The 14,724-nt window shown below is 30.0% G+C and overlaps 1 protein-coding gene across 4 annotated transcripts in view; it reads left to right on the forward strand.

Moving 5' to 3' along the window:
* LOC109596033 (extracellular serine/threonine protein CG31145) overlaps positions 1 to 14,724 on the forward strand; it is a 114,211-nt gene that overhangs the window by 38,435 nt on the left and 61,052 nt on the right. For all 4 annotated transcript variants that reach the window (XM_049961250.1, XM_049961251.1, XM_049961252.1 and 1 more), the window contains one exon: positions 7,513 to 7,788. In XM_049961250.1, coding sequence (XP_049817207.1) covers positions 7,513 to 7,788 — 276 coding nt within the window. The remainder of the gene's footprint in view (positions 1 to 7,512; positions 7,789 to 14,724) is intronic.

Consider the following 14,724-nt stretch of genomic DNA (forward strand, 5'->3'; position numbering starts at 1 on the left):
TGTTTGTGTTACGAAATTCTGCAAAAATATTTCACCCACATTCGATATTTTTTTATTATTACAATAAATAGGTCGAAATTATGATTGTTTCGATTCAAAACTTTCTTCGTAACTAATATGCAGTTAAAGCGATACAAAAGTAAGTAAAATTAATTATGCAGGTACAAGCATTGTTTTTTATTTTTTACTATTGCTGGTTCGAGTGAAATTGTGTGAAGGATAAATAATAATTGAAGAAAAGTGTGTGAAATTTTACGGTTAAACAAGCATATTTTTTAAATTTCCATTGTTAATGTATCGGGCAAGTGGTTCATTAATTCTGATTTACAGTTTAATTAATAAACAGTTGTTTCAGTCACCTTCGGTCGTATTAAATTAAACGCATAGAAAACCAACAATAAGCACATGCTATTTTTAAAAACGGTTCGATACCAGTAATTCGGATTTATGTCGTGCAAAGTTTTGTATCAGCGAAAGTTTAAATAGTTTATTTGGGGGACGTACATAATTCACACGACCCAAACAAAATTGGACAACCGATCGTATTCGTGATAAATCTTCACCCTCTTGAAATATACATTCAATATTCAATCCCGACATGATTTTTTATTTATGAATAAATTGTTTTTTGAATACCATCAACTGCAATAAATTATTACATCTAATTCATTTTGTGAACAGGAATAATATAAATTATTTATTAATTTTTGTGTGTAAACCGATCCTTTCATACGTGAATTTTTAAAGTTTTCCTTAAATTTTTAGTATCTAAACGTGTTTCATTTTAACAGTGATATACAATATCCGAATGTAAAATAAATTCACGTCAAGTTTAACGATACTTCATAATAACTAATTATTTTAACGGCACTGCAATTTGTTGACACGTACACAACTTTATGCCAATTTGGATTACAAATATACTTTACGTGTTGACTGTTCATATAATATGTTCTAATATTACTGTGTGTAGTTTAACAGTTCAGTAAACTTAATATGAATATTGCCTACTGATTTATGTATTATTTAGTTAAAATGTATTGTAGTTGGTTTTTATTATTTCACGCATAGTTGTATCGAAAACTTTCGTTTAAAAATATATTTATATTGATTTTGTAATTAACTGAATAAATAATAGCTATTTATTTATGGTCTAAAATTTTCAGTCCAAAACCGAAAAACGATTTTAAAATAGGTGATGACAGTAATGGGGAGTGGGTAAATATCCAAGTATTATTAAAAAGAAATTTCGATATATACCTAGTATACACTGACAACCTGGAGAGTATATACCTATTGTGAAATATAGGAGATATTATATACTGCGTAAAAAAAATGCAAAATCTCATTGAGGCGACGTGGCATCGATCTAATGATCTTGTGATATCTCATCCCGAGCAAACTGAATCTGACATTTTAATTCATTAAGCATCGCCCCATCATATCCGACACATATTCGATTGGGGAAAGGTCTGGAGATCTGGATGGCTAAGGCACTAAATTCACATGGGGGGCTTTAAGAAAGTTTAATATATTCCTGACAATATGTGAAGGGATATATTATTATTTCCTACTGAAAAATTAGTCCGAGAAATCTTATGTAGGGAAGAAAAAAAGCCTCCAAAACGTCATCCACATATTGCGGGGACATCATATTACCTCTAATGAAAACTAAAGAGATGAACAAAAAACTGATCATTTCTTATTTCAATCATGAAGGTACCTACTCGTATACCAAATTTTATGAAAATATCTTAATACGTTCTGGGTGTTGCGTATATTTACCCGGGTGTATACCAGATATTTATAAAAACACGGCGCATGGTCTATTCGATTGTCCCCTATAGCAATTTGGACACCCTCATTTAGGGGGTTTATGATTTTGCTATGCTTTTTGCGTCAAAAGTTGTCTCCCTGTTAAATAAACTTAACGTGTTTTTGGATTTTGTCTTACGGTACATTTTAGAAAACTTTCTCTGTAGTGGAATCAACCCTACATCTTTAGTCTCTTTGTATGGTACATCATTGTCTGAAAATTTTAACTGTTCCAGTTTCTTCAGTAGAAACCGAAAGACCATTTATCACTTTTTTATTTGTTCATAATAAAGGGAAAAGTATATTAACAACTAAAAGATCTTGAGTGATTACATATATATCTCACAATTGGAAGACAAATTTCGGTTTCAATATATAACAACAACCAAAATTAATTACTTCATATTCTACATAGTTTTCTCAATAAGAAGAGAAAACTTGTTTCAACTGTCGGTGTAATAATGAAATGAATTACAAGGCCCTGAAAATAATGAAATTGCGGCAATTGATATATTAGAACTTTAGAATGGTTGTAGCAGTAATCCGTCGATGGAATTTCGAATGGTAACGCACCTGTAAGTACTGTATCTAACCTTAAATTTCAGTATATTTTTTATTGGTTCTGAAAATGTCTACTTTTGTACCAAATAAAGTGTATTTGCGGAGAATTTTATTACACTATTTATTCTAAAGAAATCTACAACTAAAGCACACAGAATCCTCGCGGTAACGATGTTCTACCGGATACGACATGCAGAGACTGGTTTCAACACTTTAAAAATAATGATTTTGAACTTAAAGATAAATAACGTTTTGGTGCATTGAAAAGAATGAAGACAAATAATTGCAGGAATTACTTGATCAAAATCGACGTCAGACGTCAGAACTTGGAAAAACATTATAACATTGGGTGTGTATGATTTGAGGAGAGGCATCTAACGGTTTTTTCTCATGTGTGAATTATAGCTTCAACGACGGAAAAGAAAAGTTTTTTTGCATCGTATCGTGACTGGAGATGAAAAGTGGATAGACTACGACAAACCAAAGCCTAGAAAATCGTGGAGTAAAGAAACAGCGATAACCTTCATTAAGAGTCTGAATCAGTTCAAAAATATAAAAATTTGTTCTACATCTAATAACAATAATAATAATAATAATCAGTAGTTAAATTAAAAATACAGCTCATATCTACTAGCCCATAATACTGATGTACACTTTGGTTCTTATGTAGAGCAACAAATTAAAACATATAATAATTTTATTAAAATTAATTAATTTAAATTAATTTTGTAATTATTAAGTGTCTAAACATTCGTATCACTCAATATATACGGATATATTTATTTATATAGTTTTTATATAACTTTTTATTTCGAGCAATTGATTTTATAATTTATTTCTGTGTCGGACATCGTTCCTCAAAACTAAAGATGTCTAGAGGTGTGCATTGTAAAAAAGTTCCAAAATGGTAAAAAGCAGAGTAAAATTACAGTTAATTTAAATTTAAATAAGTCGATAATTTCGAGGACGATTTCCAATTTTAACACAAAGAATACACTGGAAGGAGTTCCCAAAAGTGGTAGAAAATGTAAGGCTAAAAGAGGCGTGGACAACAAAATACAAATGCTTGCTGTTCGTGACCCTTTAATCAACGCATCCCACATAAATCAAGAAATAAACTAAGTCAGTATATCGGTGAGTACCATAACACGAAAAATAAAAGAAGCTGGCCTTTATTGTAGAAAATCAGCAAAGAAACCCTTCATTTCTAGTAGAGTAGTAAGACTACTTTTTGCAAGAGAACATATGAACTGGACAGATGGGCAACGGAAAACAATTTTGTTTTCCGATGAAAGTCGGTTCCAATTATTCAAATCTGATAGAATTTCATGGGTGAGAAGGCCAATTCATGAAAGGTATAAACCGAATACACTAAATCTACCGTAAATCATGGTGGAGGAGGCGTTAGTTAAAGAATCGTTTTCTTCTCGATGAGTATAGTACGAGTAATGTCTTGGCCAGTAGAAAACCCATACCACAATCCAATTGAGAATCTTTGGGATTAAATTGATCGACGCAATAATTTGAATGAATTCTATGAAGAAATTCAAAATCAGTGGAAAGAAATATTGAACGATTATATTGAAAATTTACTGAAATCAATGAAAAAAGGTGTTTAGAAGTCATTAAGAATAATATGCTATTGGATACTAAATAAAAGTAGGCTGAATGTACGTAAGGTTGTTTTATTTTATACTTTTATACTACTTTTGACTTTTGTTTTTTTTTAATATTAACAAATACCTAATTTAACACACTAATAAACAATTATATTGCCGTATTGTTGTTATCAAACAATTGACAATAATATGGATATTTAGACGTTCACTCTTATCAAGACAAATGAAAATTTCTAAAATCTCTACATATGAGCAACAGTGTATATGAAAATTATTTATGGAAGTACGTAAATAATTTGAACTTAGATGTATAAAACCTAAGATGTTAGGAATGTATATTATTATATTATAATTATTATTTTTACTGCTACTTTTATTAACACCAGTTAATTTTTAACAACCACTAATATAATAAAGACTTTATGATCCCGAAAAGGTTTATAGAGATTATTTAATACTTATATTAATTTTCCTTTCATACAACCACATACATAATTCAACTTCATTTGATGCAACGCTCAGGTAAGTTCCGATACAACTATTAACAAAAAAGGAAAGAGAACTTGTATTAAAATTGCATCGAATTGCACCCTAAACAACGAAGCAATTTCAGCCGAAAGTTCCTAAACGTCTGTCACAATTAGTGTGGACCTCGTGCGATACGGGCACCCGCAAACAGAAGTAACCAGCCGGAACGTTCCGCAATACCCGATTAATTATAAATTAAGATTAAAATATGCAAATTTAATTAGGCAATTAACGGAGGAACTGCGCTTTACGGCGGCGCAGTTTCTGTACGTTCGCCAAACTAATACCCCCGACTGTGCAGCCAACCGCCAGCGCACAATGTGACCCAGCCACGAAGAATAATTCGTCTAAAAAATGTTGTCGGTTAGTGTTGTATTTTAACTGTACCGGGTGACCAAATGATGGGGTGGACGGATGTATTTAAAAATCCATGAATTGACTAGTCACAAACAAAACTATGGGATCACAGACATCAGAAATCTTCTTTAAAATTTTTCAAATTGATTATTTATATTGAGAACATTTACCATATTCTTTATTAAAATCTTTTGACTTTAACGTGTTAAATATTGAAAGAGATAAAATTGCAGTTTGGCTGAACGGAAGTCGATAAATAGATAATATAGATAGAAAAAGAAGTTTTTTTCGCAACCTTATATTTTACTAAAATTTATAATTTTTTTAAAAAATTTAAAAAATTAAAGACATATGTTTTTACTTACATATAAATGTAAATGATAAAGCCGCTTGATATTAGATATGAAGAATTGGTCAATTTCAATGTATTTAAAATCTTTAACTAAAATATAACTATATTGCTGTTTTTTTAAGGTGGGGAAATACTGTTACGCATACTTGGTATTGCATACCGTAGTAATGTAGGACTAACCTGATGGATTTACCCTACCATCACGCGACCTCATAATGTACTGCTAATTTACCGGGTTCCTTGAAAGTTGATTACTATTTATGCATCGGCCATATTTCTGGTACATTCCGAAATATTTATTTTGCTCATCTATAAACAGCGAAAATAGTATCTTATTAAAGTATTGAAGTGACTATAGCTACCAAACATAATATTTATAATAATATAATACTAATAAATTTAATAATAACCACTAATCATTAACCATTATGAAATAATTTTTTGCCATTTTATAAAATGTAATATTAAATTTGGTTTTTAAAAACATTTATAAAATGAAGTGTCAGTGATATCACTCACCAATGTCATAGACAATAATATTAATTATCTCTAAATTTACCAAAAATATTGTTATATTTCAGCTAAATCGTATTATGTATTACAAATTATATTTTTAATTTTACAGGAAAATTGAACTGTAATTTTCAATTAAAATAAAAAAGGTCAATTTAAATATTATGTATAAATAATATATGTATATAGAATATTGACTATTGAATATTAAAATTGTTAATAATTTTAGTAGTTCAACTAGATATGTTTGAAACCATTATTATTTTATTATTTTTGCTTCAATTATTTTTTTATATTATTTTAAAAAATATATAGATGGACAAAAATTTTGAATATTTTATTATTATTTAACAAATAAAAACTTATTTTATTGTCATAATATTAATAATTTGGCTTTTATAACTGCTTCACATTTCTTAGACATGGATTCAATCAATTCATCAATTTGCCTCTGTTCTATTGAATACCAACCCTCACATAATTTTTCAAATAAATTGGTCTTGTTTAGCATAACAGGACTCCTGATTATGCGTTCAAGAATTTTCCACAGATCTTCAATAGGGTTAAGGTCGGGACTTTGTGCCGGTCACTTAATTACTTCAACCTTTTCCGTTAAAAAACAATTCTGAACTAATTTTGAGGTGTGTTTTGGATTGTTGCCGTATTGAAAGATATGTCTTATAGCCATTTTTTCCAACAAATATGGCTTCAAAACTTTACTAAGGATGTCTCTATAAACGGACAGATACATTATGCTCTCTATACGGTAAACCGGACCGAAAAAACTCCCATACAATCACAGGTCCTCCTCCATGGACCTGTGATTGTATGGGACAATTGACTTTATTTTTTATTCAATTGTTCGCTTCTATGGATTATCAATAATATCGATATTACCGTACAAATTTTCAAAATATAGAAAATTCATATTACATACAGTGGACTGACTATATGAAATTTTTACCGTTTATCAATAAATAAACAAAAAACTATTAGAATCTTCCACAGCTAGTTGTAGAAAATTTAAGAAAATATAGTAGTGATTATTAAAAAATAATTAAGAAATGTTCGTTTAAAAGTAAAATCAAATACAATAAAAAGATTTTTATTGATAATATTTTTAGTAGTTAATAGTAGATCTCCACTATCTGATAATATTTTAAAATAAAAGCTACAAGTTTGACTTGATAGCTAAAACTATTAGCCGAATTAAATACAAAAAATTGTAATTTTGTCGTACTGTGCGGATCGTGAACTACAAGATCTCAAATAACAAATCGGATTCAGTATCGGATTACTACAATTAAGTTCAGCAAAAATGGATACCCTATAAAGTAATACAAAACGTTCATAAATATCTCAGACAATAAAACAACAGTTGCGTAATAAAACATGTCGTGATTGTGTAAAAAAATTATAGACAAGCATCGCAACGCCTTCCCGTATATTGTAATTTTACGGCAGACGATAATAATCAATTGCAATTGCGATTCGCGGACAAAAAATTGCAAATTCAATATCCTGCACACGAACCCGTTGGAATGTAATTATAATAAATAGGCGCATATGTGCATAAACTGGATAAATTCTAATTGCGCCCCGTAGACAATGTTGCACCATCGCAATTCTTTTGCCGGTACATCCCATTTCCCTTTAACAATTATTAATTAGTCCTATCCAATAAAATTTCCTATAGAATGTTAAATAACAACAAGTATTTTATCTTTATAACTAAATTATAATGTTGTATGGTATGGTTGTTTTCAGTGCGACAAGTACGAATATATCCAAAGAGAGTCTTCCGAACGACATCAGTGCAGTCAACGGTAACGTGAAGGCAAAGAACGTTGCGCCATCCGATACGATACAGAAAACGACTGGCGTCCATGATGATTTTGGTGACATCGTCGACTGGATAAGTCTGTCCAGTGTTGAGAAGGAAAAGGCGCAAATAGACACGGGCCGTCTGAATCCGGTGGTAGTCAAAGATGCGGCATACAAGAACAACCCGACTTTGGCTGAAGCTAAACATCTGATAATTGAGTAAGTATTTTTTTTAATTAAAATTAAATTGATTATTAAAATTGAATTGCGGTCAAGGTTTTATCAACAGTTCTATGCTCAGTACATGCCATGATTGTATCCTGTGTTTTAGTTCGGCTCATTTATTGTCAAGGTTAGTCGAAATGTCATTTACAGAGCATGAGAACAAAATCCAATGACAATTATTTAATAATATTGGTTCAAAGTTTTAGTAATATAGTAATTACAATAGGTAATTTAGCAATAAATGAATATTTAATTGATGAGTTTGTATAAATGTATAAATTTAAACATAAATTGTTACTTTGAACTACACTAAAAATAAGTCATTAATAATCACGTAATAAGGGAGTGTAAATAATTATTATTACAAATATAAATTATCAATAATAGATATGAAAATTCACTAAAATACATATAGAAAATTAAAAAAATATTATTATTGCCTTATATCTTTTGATAAACAGATTTTTGAAATATATCATATTTTTACACAAGTTGACAAAAATAAATATTGTTTTTAAATACCTGTAATATTTTGAATTCGTATTAATATTCCCTCTCTTCTCTGCCAAAATACTGACAAATTTGACCTTTTTTTTTCATAATATTGAAACCGAAACTCAGTGATTTTAATCGTGCAGTTTTGAACAATAATTCCCATATAACAGTTGTTCGTTTTTATCCAACAATATATTTTCATATATCTGTACAGTTAATCCCTCTGGGCATTGCCAACTTTTAGTATTGCAATAAATTGGACATATGCATACAAATTGTTGGAGCACTTAAAACGCATTCCACAACTATGCATAGAACTATATGTGAAACATTAAAACCCGATAAAAGTGCTAGAGTTGAATGGGCATTTTATTGTTTATGCACAGATAAAACATGATAAAAATTCTCTTTAATATATTATTTGTATTTTGCTAACATGAATATGTACATATCGTCTTCAATTAATACGAACCCATACCAACATAGTAACCATTTTAACGTTTTTTACGTCAATAAACGCCGTGCCCTCTCTCATTTTTTTATTCCACTATAATACATCACCATTCAATCATGATAATCATACAACGAAAAAACGAAACAATCGTAATTACTTGTATTACACAAATTGCTTTTTTCGGTTCGCATTCGGAAAGCGACTGCCGTTAATGAGATATCCAAACACGGAATGTGTCACCGCTAGTTTCGGTTCAATCAAAAATAACTAATGATGTTGTTAATGCCAGTCAGTAAATGTTTGATGAATCGGTTGAAATTTTTGTATGGCCGCGGATATTTCGTGTTCGTACGGCCCTTGCTGCTGAATTAAATCGCAATTTGTAAGTCAATGATTTAACACCTAAGAAACAGCTAATATAAATCTTGCTGGGACCATTAATCAATGTATTTAATTTAGTGCTTTAGAAATGGTGTAATAAAGTTATGGCGAAAGTATAATATATTATAGAAGCTTACAATGCTGATACGATCTTGTTATTTTGTTTTGGGGCAGCACCTAAATTCAAGAAAAGTACCAGGGCGCATCCACCATTTTTATATAGTTTTGTGCATTCACCATTTTTTTAAATTGAGACGCGCATTCGTCAAACTTTGAATCTCGAATGTGGTTTACTGTTTGCTGTATAAAAACATATTACGGTTTTAATTAAATATGTCTCTTATGCATATAAAGTTCAATCTTATTGCAACTTATAAAAACTTAACATAACATTAAATATTTTTAGGGTAATTTGTGTGTGATTTTTTTTTAATTCTTCCATTCAGCTAGATAATATATCTATATATATATATATATACAAGATATCGATGACAATACAATTCTGATACTTTCAGTATCACCGATGTTCTGTTTTTGTTAGATGAAGCTAGAATTAGAATCTTCAATTGGACTATACACATATTACTCACAATATTTAACACGAACTAGATACTTTTACTTATTTGCTGCTTTACTTATACACTTTTATGTGGGACATGTCATGCCACTTTTGAACCCAACCTTCCAAATTTCCCAATAATTTTTATGTGTTACAGTATTCTACTTTGAAATTTCATTTTTAATAATTTCAATTTTAATAATTTTAGAAATATGAATGATTCATGAATGTATTTTTTTAAATAGTTACTAATTTTTCAATTTCGTCATTTTTAATTTTTTGAAAATAAAACTTATCCATTGAGGGACTGCTTTTTTTATGTTTTATGGATAAGCATAATTTGATTGAATGTTCATACGAATTTTTTAAAAAAATACAACTTTCATTCATTTTTCGTTAAATGAGTAAGGTTCATTGTCAGACTACGTTTTGTTATATTTTATTATGCATAATTTTGAGTGTGTTATATATTTTTTCAACATCAACAAGTTAAAATAGCAAAAATATGTTATATAATCTTCTTTTATATATACATTTTTCTCCCATTTCTATCATTCACTTAGTTAACGGTATATTTCAATTTTCAAATAATGATTGTACTTAAACTAGCATCTTGAGTAAAGGATTCTTCATTAGCTACGTAGTTCAATTACTCGTAGAACGGTACTAAAATCATTTGGATCGAATGAAAAATGTAATGGCTGAATTTACAGCTGATGAAATTTCAAGCACCATTCACTTGTCATATTTGAATCTGGAAATTGATTTGATATTTGATCAGAAGTAACTCGACCAATGTTTATTCGATCGAAATGATTTTAGTACTTTTGTATGTGTAATTGAATTTCCATTCTAATAAAATATCGTTTATGTCGATCTAGATTGCCCTTCGCTCATTAAAAAATATACTACCTATTTTAGAAAAGGTCGTATATATTTTCCCGTTGGCCAAAAAAATTTGAAAAAAATATAGAGGCTCATTTAGTATGGTACTATAACAAATTTCAGCAAATTCTAGGTCAGGTTCACTTATACCATAATTCTAAAATTGGATTTTGTTATTCAGTGTAATACAATTACTTCATTCCACGTACTAAATGGACCTTAAAATATTATTAGATTACCAAGTGCACATTTTAAGTTTAAGAAACTTCAATTTGGGTAATTGGATTGTTGTTATTTTATAATACCGTCAAATTCAAATCATTACAATTTACATTTCGGTAGATTTAGAAATATACGGCTATATAGCGCTTATTCATGATTAATTATTTAGAAATGGACCATTAAAATAATTGGATTTTCTGCTACATATTTACACACTCAGTTGGGAAATCTATGCACAATTTATAAAACATTAATTCTGTACGAGTTTCTATTGTAACCGGAAATTTTAGATGTGATTTAAACTTGTATCGGTATGATTAAGAGTAAGCGGGTAGATTACTCATATAAAATCCATATTTCATAGATTGACATGAAATGTGCATTTCGTGGGGTTTAAAAAATTTGCCGGAGTCAGTTTTAACATTCAGTAGAGCTACATCGAAAGCATTTACTTGTAATGAGTGAATCTGAACTAAGTTCATTATAAACGGAAACAAAAAAATACTCGCCATTTTCCCAGCGCAATTTCGTCGAGCAGGTGCGCTTGTTTGAATATTCTCTTAATAATAGAAAAATGTACGCCATAAGCGAACTCTGGAGACGCGTTTTCTATACACACATAAGTTCTACTTTTTTGTCTGCAAGAGCAATCTTCAGTGCAGTGTCACACTGTACGAGCTCCGTCGAAAATATTCAAAATGAAATTTCCATTAATCATATTGTGCAGCTTGTCGCGCGGTGCAACCATTGTCAAATTTAATATATGATTGAATGATGGGTTTGCACATATGCTATATATTTCTTTTGTTGTCTGGTAAGAAAGGAGGTTTTCCAATTTTCACTTGTTATCCTGACTCCTGACTACGAAGCAAAAAAAAAAAAAGAATCATCGTGTTAAAATAATTAAATTGAATCGACGTAATTAAATAATCGTGCCCCATAAAAACGCAGATTTAGTTTCCTCAACGGGGGGTTAATCAGTGCGGTTTCTTTCGCAAGATTGCCGAGGTGAACGCTCCCGATTCTATCAATTTAATTTCGGCTGGCGGTCGAACGTCGGTCCCTTAACGTGTTTCCGTATAGTACATTTGGATACCGAAATCCTCCAGCGGGGAGCACTTGTTGGGACCCTTAACGCTGTTTGGAAAGTTTGAGTGGTTGGCAAGGCCGTTTGCACAGTTCCGGGGACCGCGTCGGGCAATTCGGCTCGTTAAATCGGCCACGACACCGTTTTTTGTTTATTGTTTGCGAATTATTTTTATGGGGATGTTAGTCCATGGTCGGTCGTAAAACTCTGCGGGGTCGACGGTCGGGGATTGGCTCGACACATTTTTTCACTTCGGTTTAATAGGGCGATCGTTTAGGACGACTAAATATGTGTTAAGTTACATATTTTTTGTGGACTATTTCAGTTAAGTGTTTTTTGAACGACGTCAGTAACATTTGGATGAGGATGTTTTGTTTATTTAAATTATTGTTTATATAACTCCTAAAGTACAAATTATAATGAAATTTTGGTGATTTGAAGGAAAATAATTTATGTAACATGAAAAATGTACTCATACCACTAATTTATTTACTTTTAATTTAATTTAATTTAATTTATCAAATATTTATGATATTAAAATTTTATTCTAAATATGTAGAATATATTTAGAGAAGGAAATATTTATTGAGTCTCATTTAACTAATTTTTATTCAAAAATTACGGTTTGGGATATAAATTTATATAGTATTGATTGCAGTTATACTCAACTATGAATGAATTTTGAATTAAATAATAATTTATTATTCTAAATTTTATGAAAATTTATGTTTTATTATTCGTTATGGTTGTATAGTGGTAACCAAATAATAATGACTAAAGCTTACAATTTTAATTTTTTATGGAATAATAAACGTTTACTATAATATGAAATAATAATAACTAATAGTTGGTGGAACAAAGATATTACATCAGTTTGACGTTGATATACTACGGAGGACAATCCTGTGGCTAATAGAAGACTTTCTTCATTTCTTCTCATTCTTTCATATCTTCTTTCCCTGTCGCTAATATATAATGTGAATAAATATTCATTAAGTCTTTATGATTCCTGACTAACAGAATATATATTTTGAGTGAAATTTTGTATTCTATTAATTGAACTTCCGTTTGATCCAAATTATTATTTGATTATTTCTTAAAATTTTAATATGCACCTAATAAAAATGATTTATTTCACTGATGAAAATCTCCGTCGTCAAACTGTGTTATTTCTTTTTTACCAATGTACTTACTCTTGAGTTCGTAGTTATTTGTGTGTATAAGTGAGGAAAAGCTTTAAGAAGTAATATTTCTTGGACCAGTATTACCACATTTTTTTAAAATTTGATACTACATTTTCGCAAAAATAATTGAGAATTGCTTTCACAAATATATGTGGCCACTAAGTTCCAAGAAATAGGAGAATTACAAAGATGTAGTTGAAGAACTTAGGTTACAACCTATCACTTAAGTTGCATTTTCTTCAATTCCATTTGGAATTCTTTACCGAGAAATTAGGTGCGATGAATCCGTTTAGAAATTATACCTGCAACTTGCTCAAATAAAAAATAGTTCCCAAACATGTTAACAGACTGCTGTTACACCCTTAAACATGAATCTGATTCCAGTGAATACAAGTGAAAAAAAAGAAAATAATATTTTGTTTGTTAGTTTTTTTGTCTTTATTTTAATCAATGATTAACTTTGAAACAGTTTGTGATTTAGTTTTCTCATATAATAAATATAACTTATGAGTACTTATACAGGGTGTCTCAAAACTTAACCTACAAATTGTAACGTACTATATTACATAAGAAGTCGATTAATAAAAAAAAATATTCATAATAAAAATCCAACAGGAAACGAGATAAAAATAATAAAGTTTTATCTTTAGTGTTTGAAATCTTAGCTGAAAACATTAAGCTAGCTTGCCCTCCACGGTCGCGAGACATGAATCCTGTGGATTTTTTTTTACAGGTACATTTAAAAAATATTGAAGAATTGTGTGACTAGATCAGAATGGAATGCGATAATTTTGACTTCGGGAGTAGCAGGAAGAGTAAATTTCGAAATTGGATTAAGCGGGTGTAATATCACATTCTAACCAACAGAAACAATTTAGAACAGCGTTTCCGGTTGAACTTTTTTTACATTTAATTTTTTTTTTGATAAATCGGCTTTTTATAAAATAGTAAGTATTTTGTTATAATTTCTCGGATAAATTTTTATACACCCTATATATACAACCATTACTTAACAACTTTATACATAAAATAATACTACATACTAATACTTTTTTAATAATACGACATTAAAATATGGACATATGGACAGAGTGTATACCTTCAATTTTGCCAGTAATATTTCACTTTACTGTGTAGGTTAAATTATCATTTATTTATGTTTACGATTAATAATTTTTATTCTAGCCTCATAAATGTGCTTTTAAATAAATTGTCTGTTTAAGTTCTTATCTTTTATTATTTTTTAAAAGTATGAGGGTAACAACTCTTAACAAATACAATTTTATCTCTCAGTTATACTGAAATGAAAAATAATCTTGCCGTTAAATCTTATCAAGTCCCACTTGACAGAAATGTAAACATTTATAAGAAAATAAAGGAAAAAATGTGTGTTTTCATTTCGCAAAACGTCTAATCTACTATCAGATTCACATGCATATCTTCTTCTCAGTTTATCCGCCCCCTCATCTAATTTTTTCAGTATAAATTGACCGAAGCGGCTCGCAAGTAAGTAAATTAAGACCGTCCCGGGCGCAGATCATCCCCGATAATATTAGCATTAAATCTCGGAGGCCGGTCCGTATCGGGCGGGTGTATTAAAGCAGGTCGCCGGAAATCAGTGGCTCTTTTTGCGGCCCCATGAAATACGAGGGCCAGGTCGCAG

This window comes from Aethina tumida, chromosome 1, assembly GCF_024364675.1.
Source record: "Aethina tumida isolate Nest 87 chromosome 1, icAetTumi1.1, whole genome shotgun sequence".
Lineage (NCBI taxonomy): Eukaryota > Metazoa > Arthropoda > Insecta > Coleoptera > Nitidulidae > Aethina > Aethina tumida.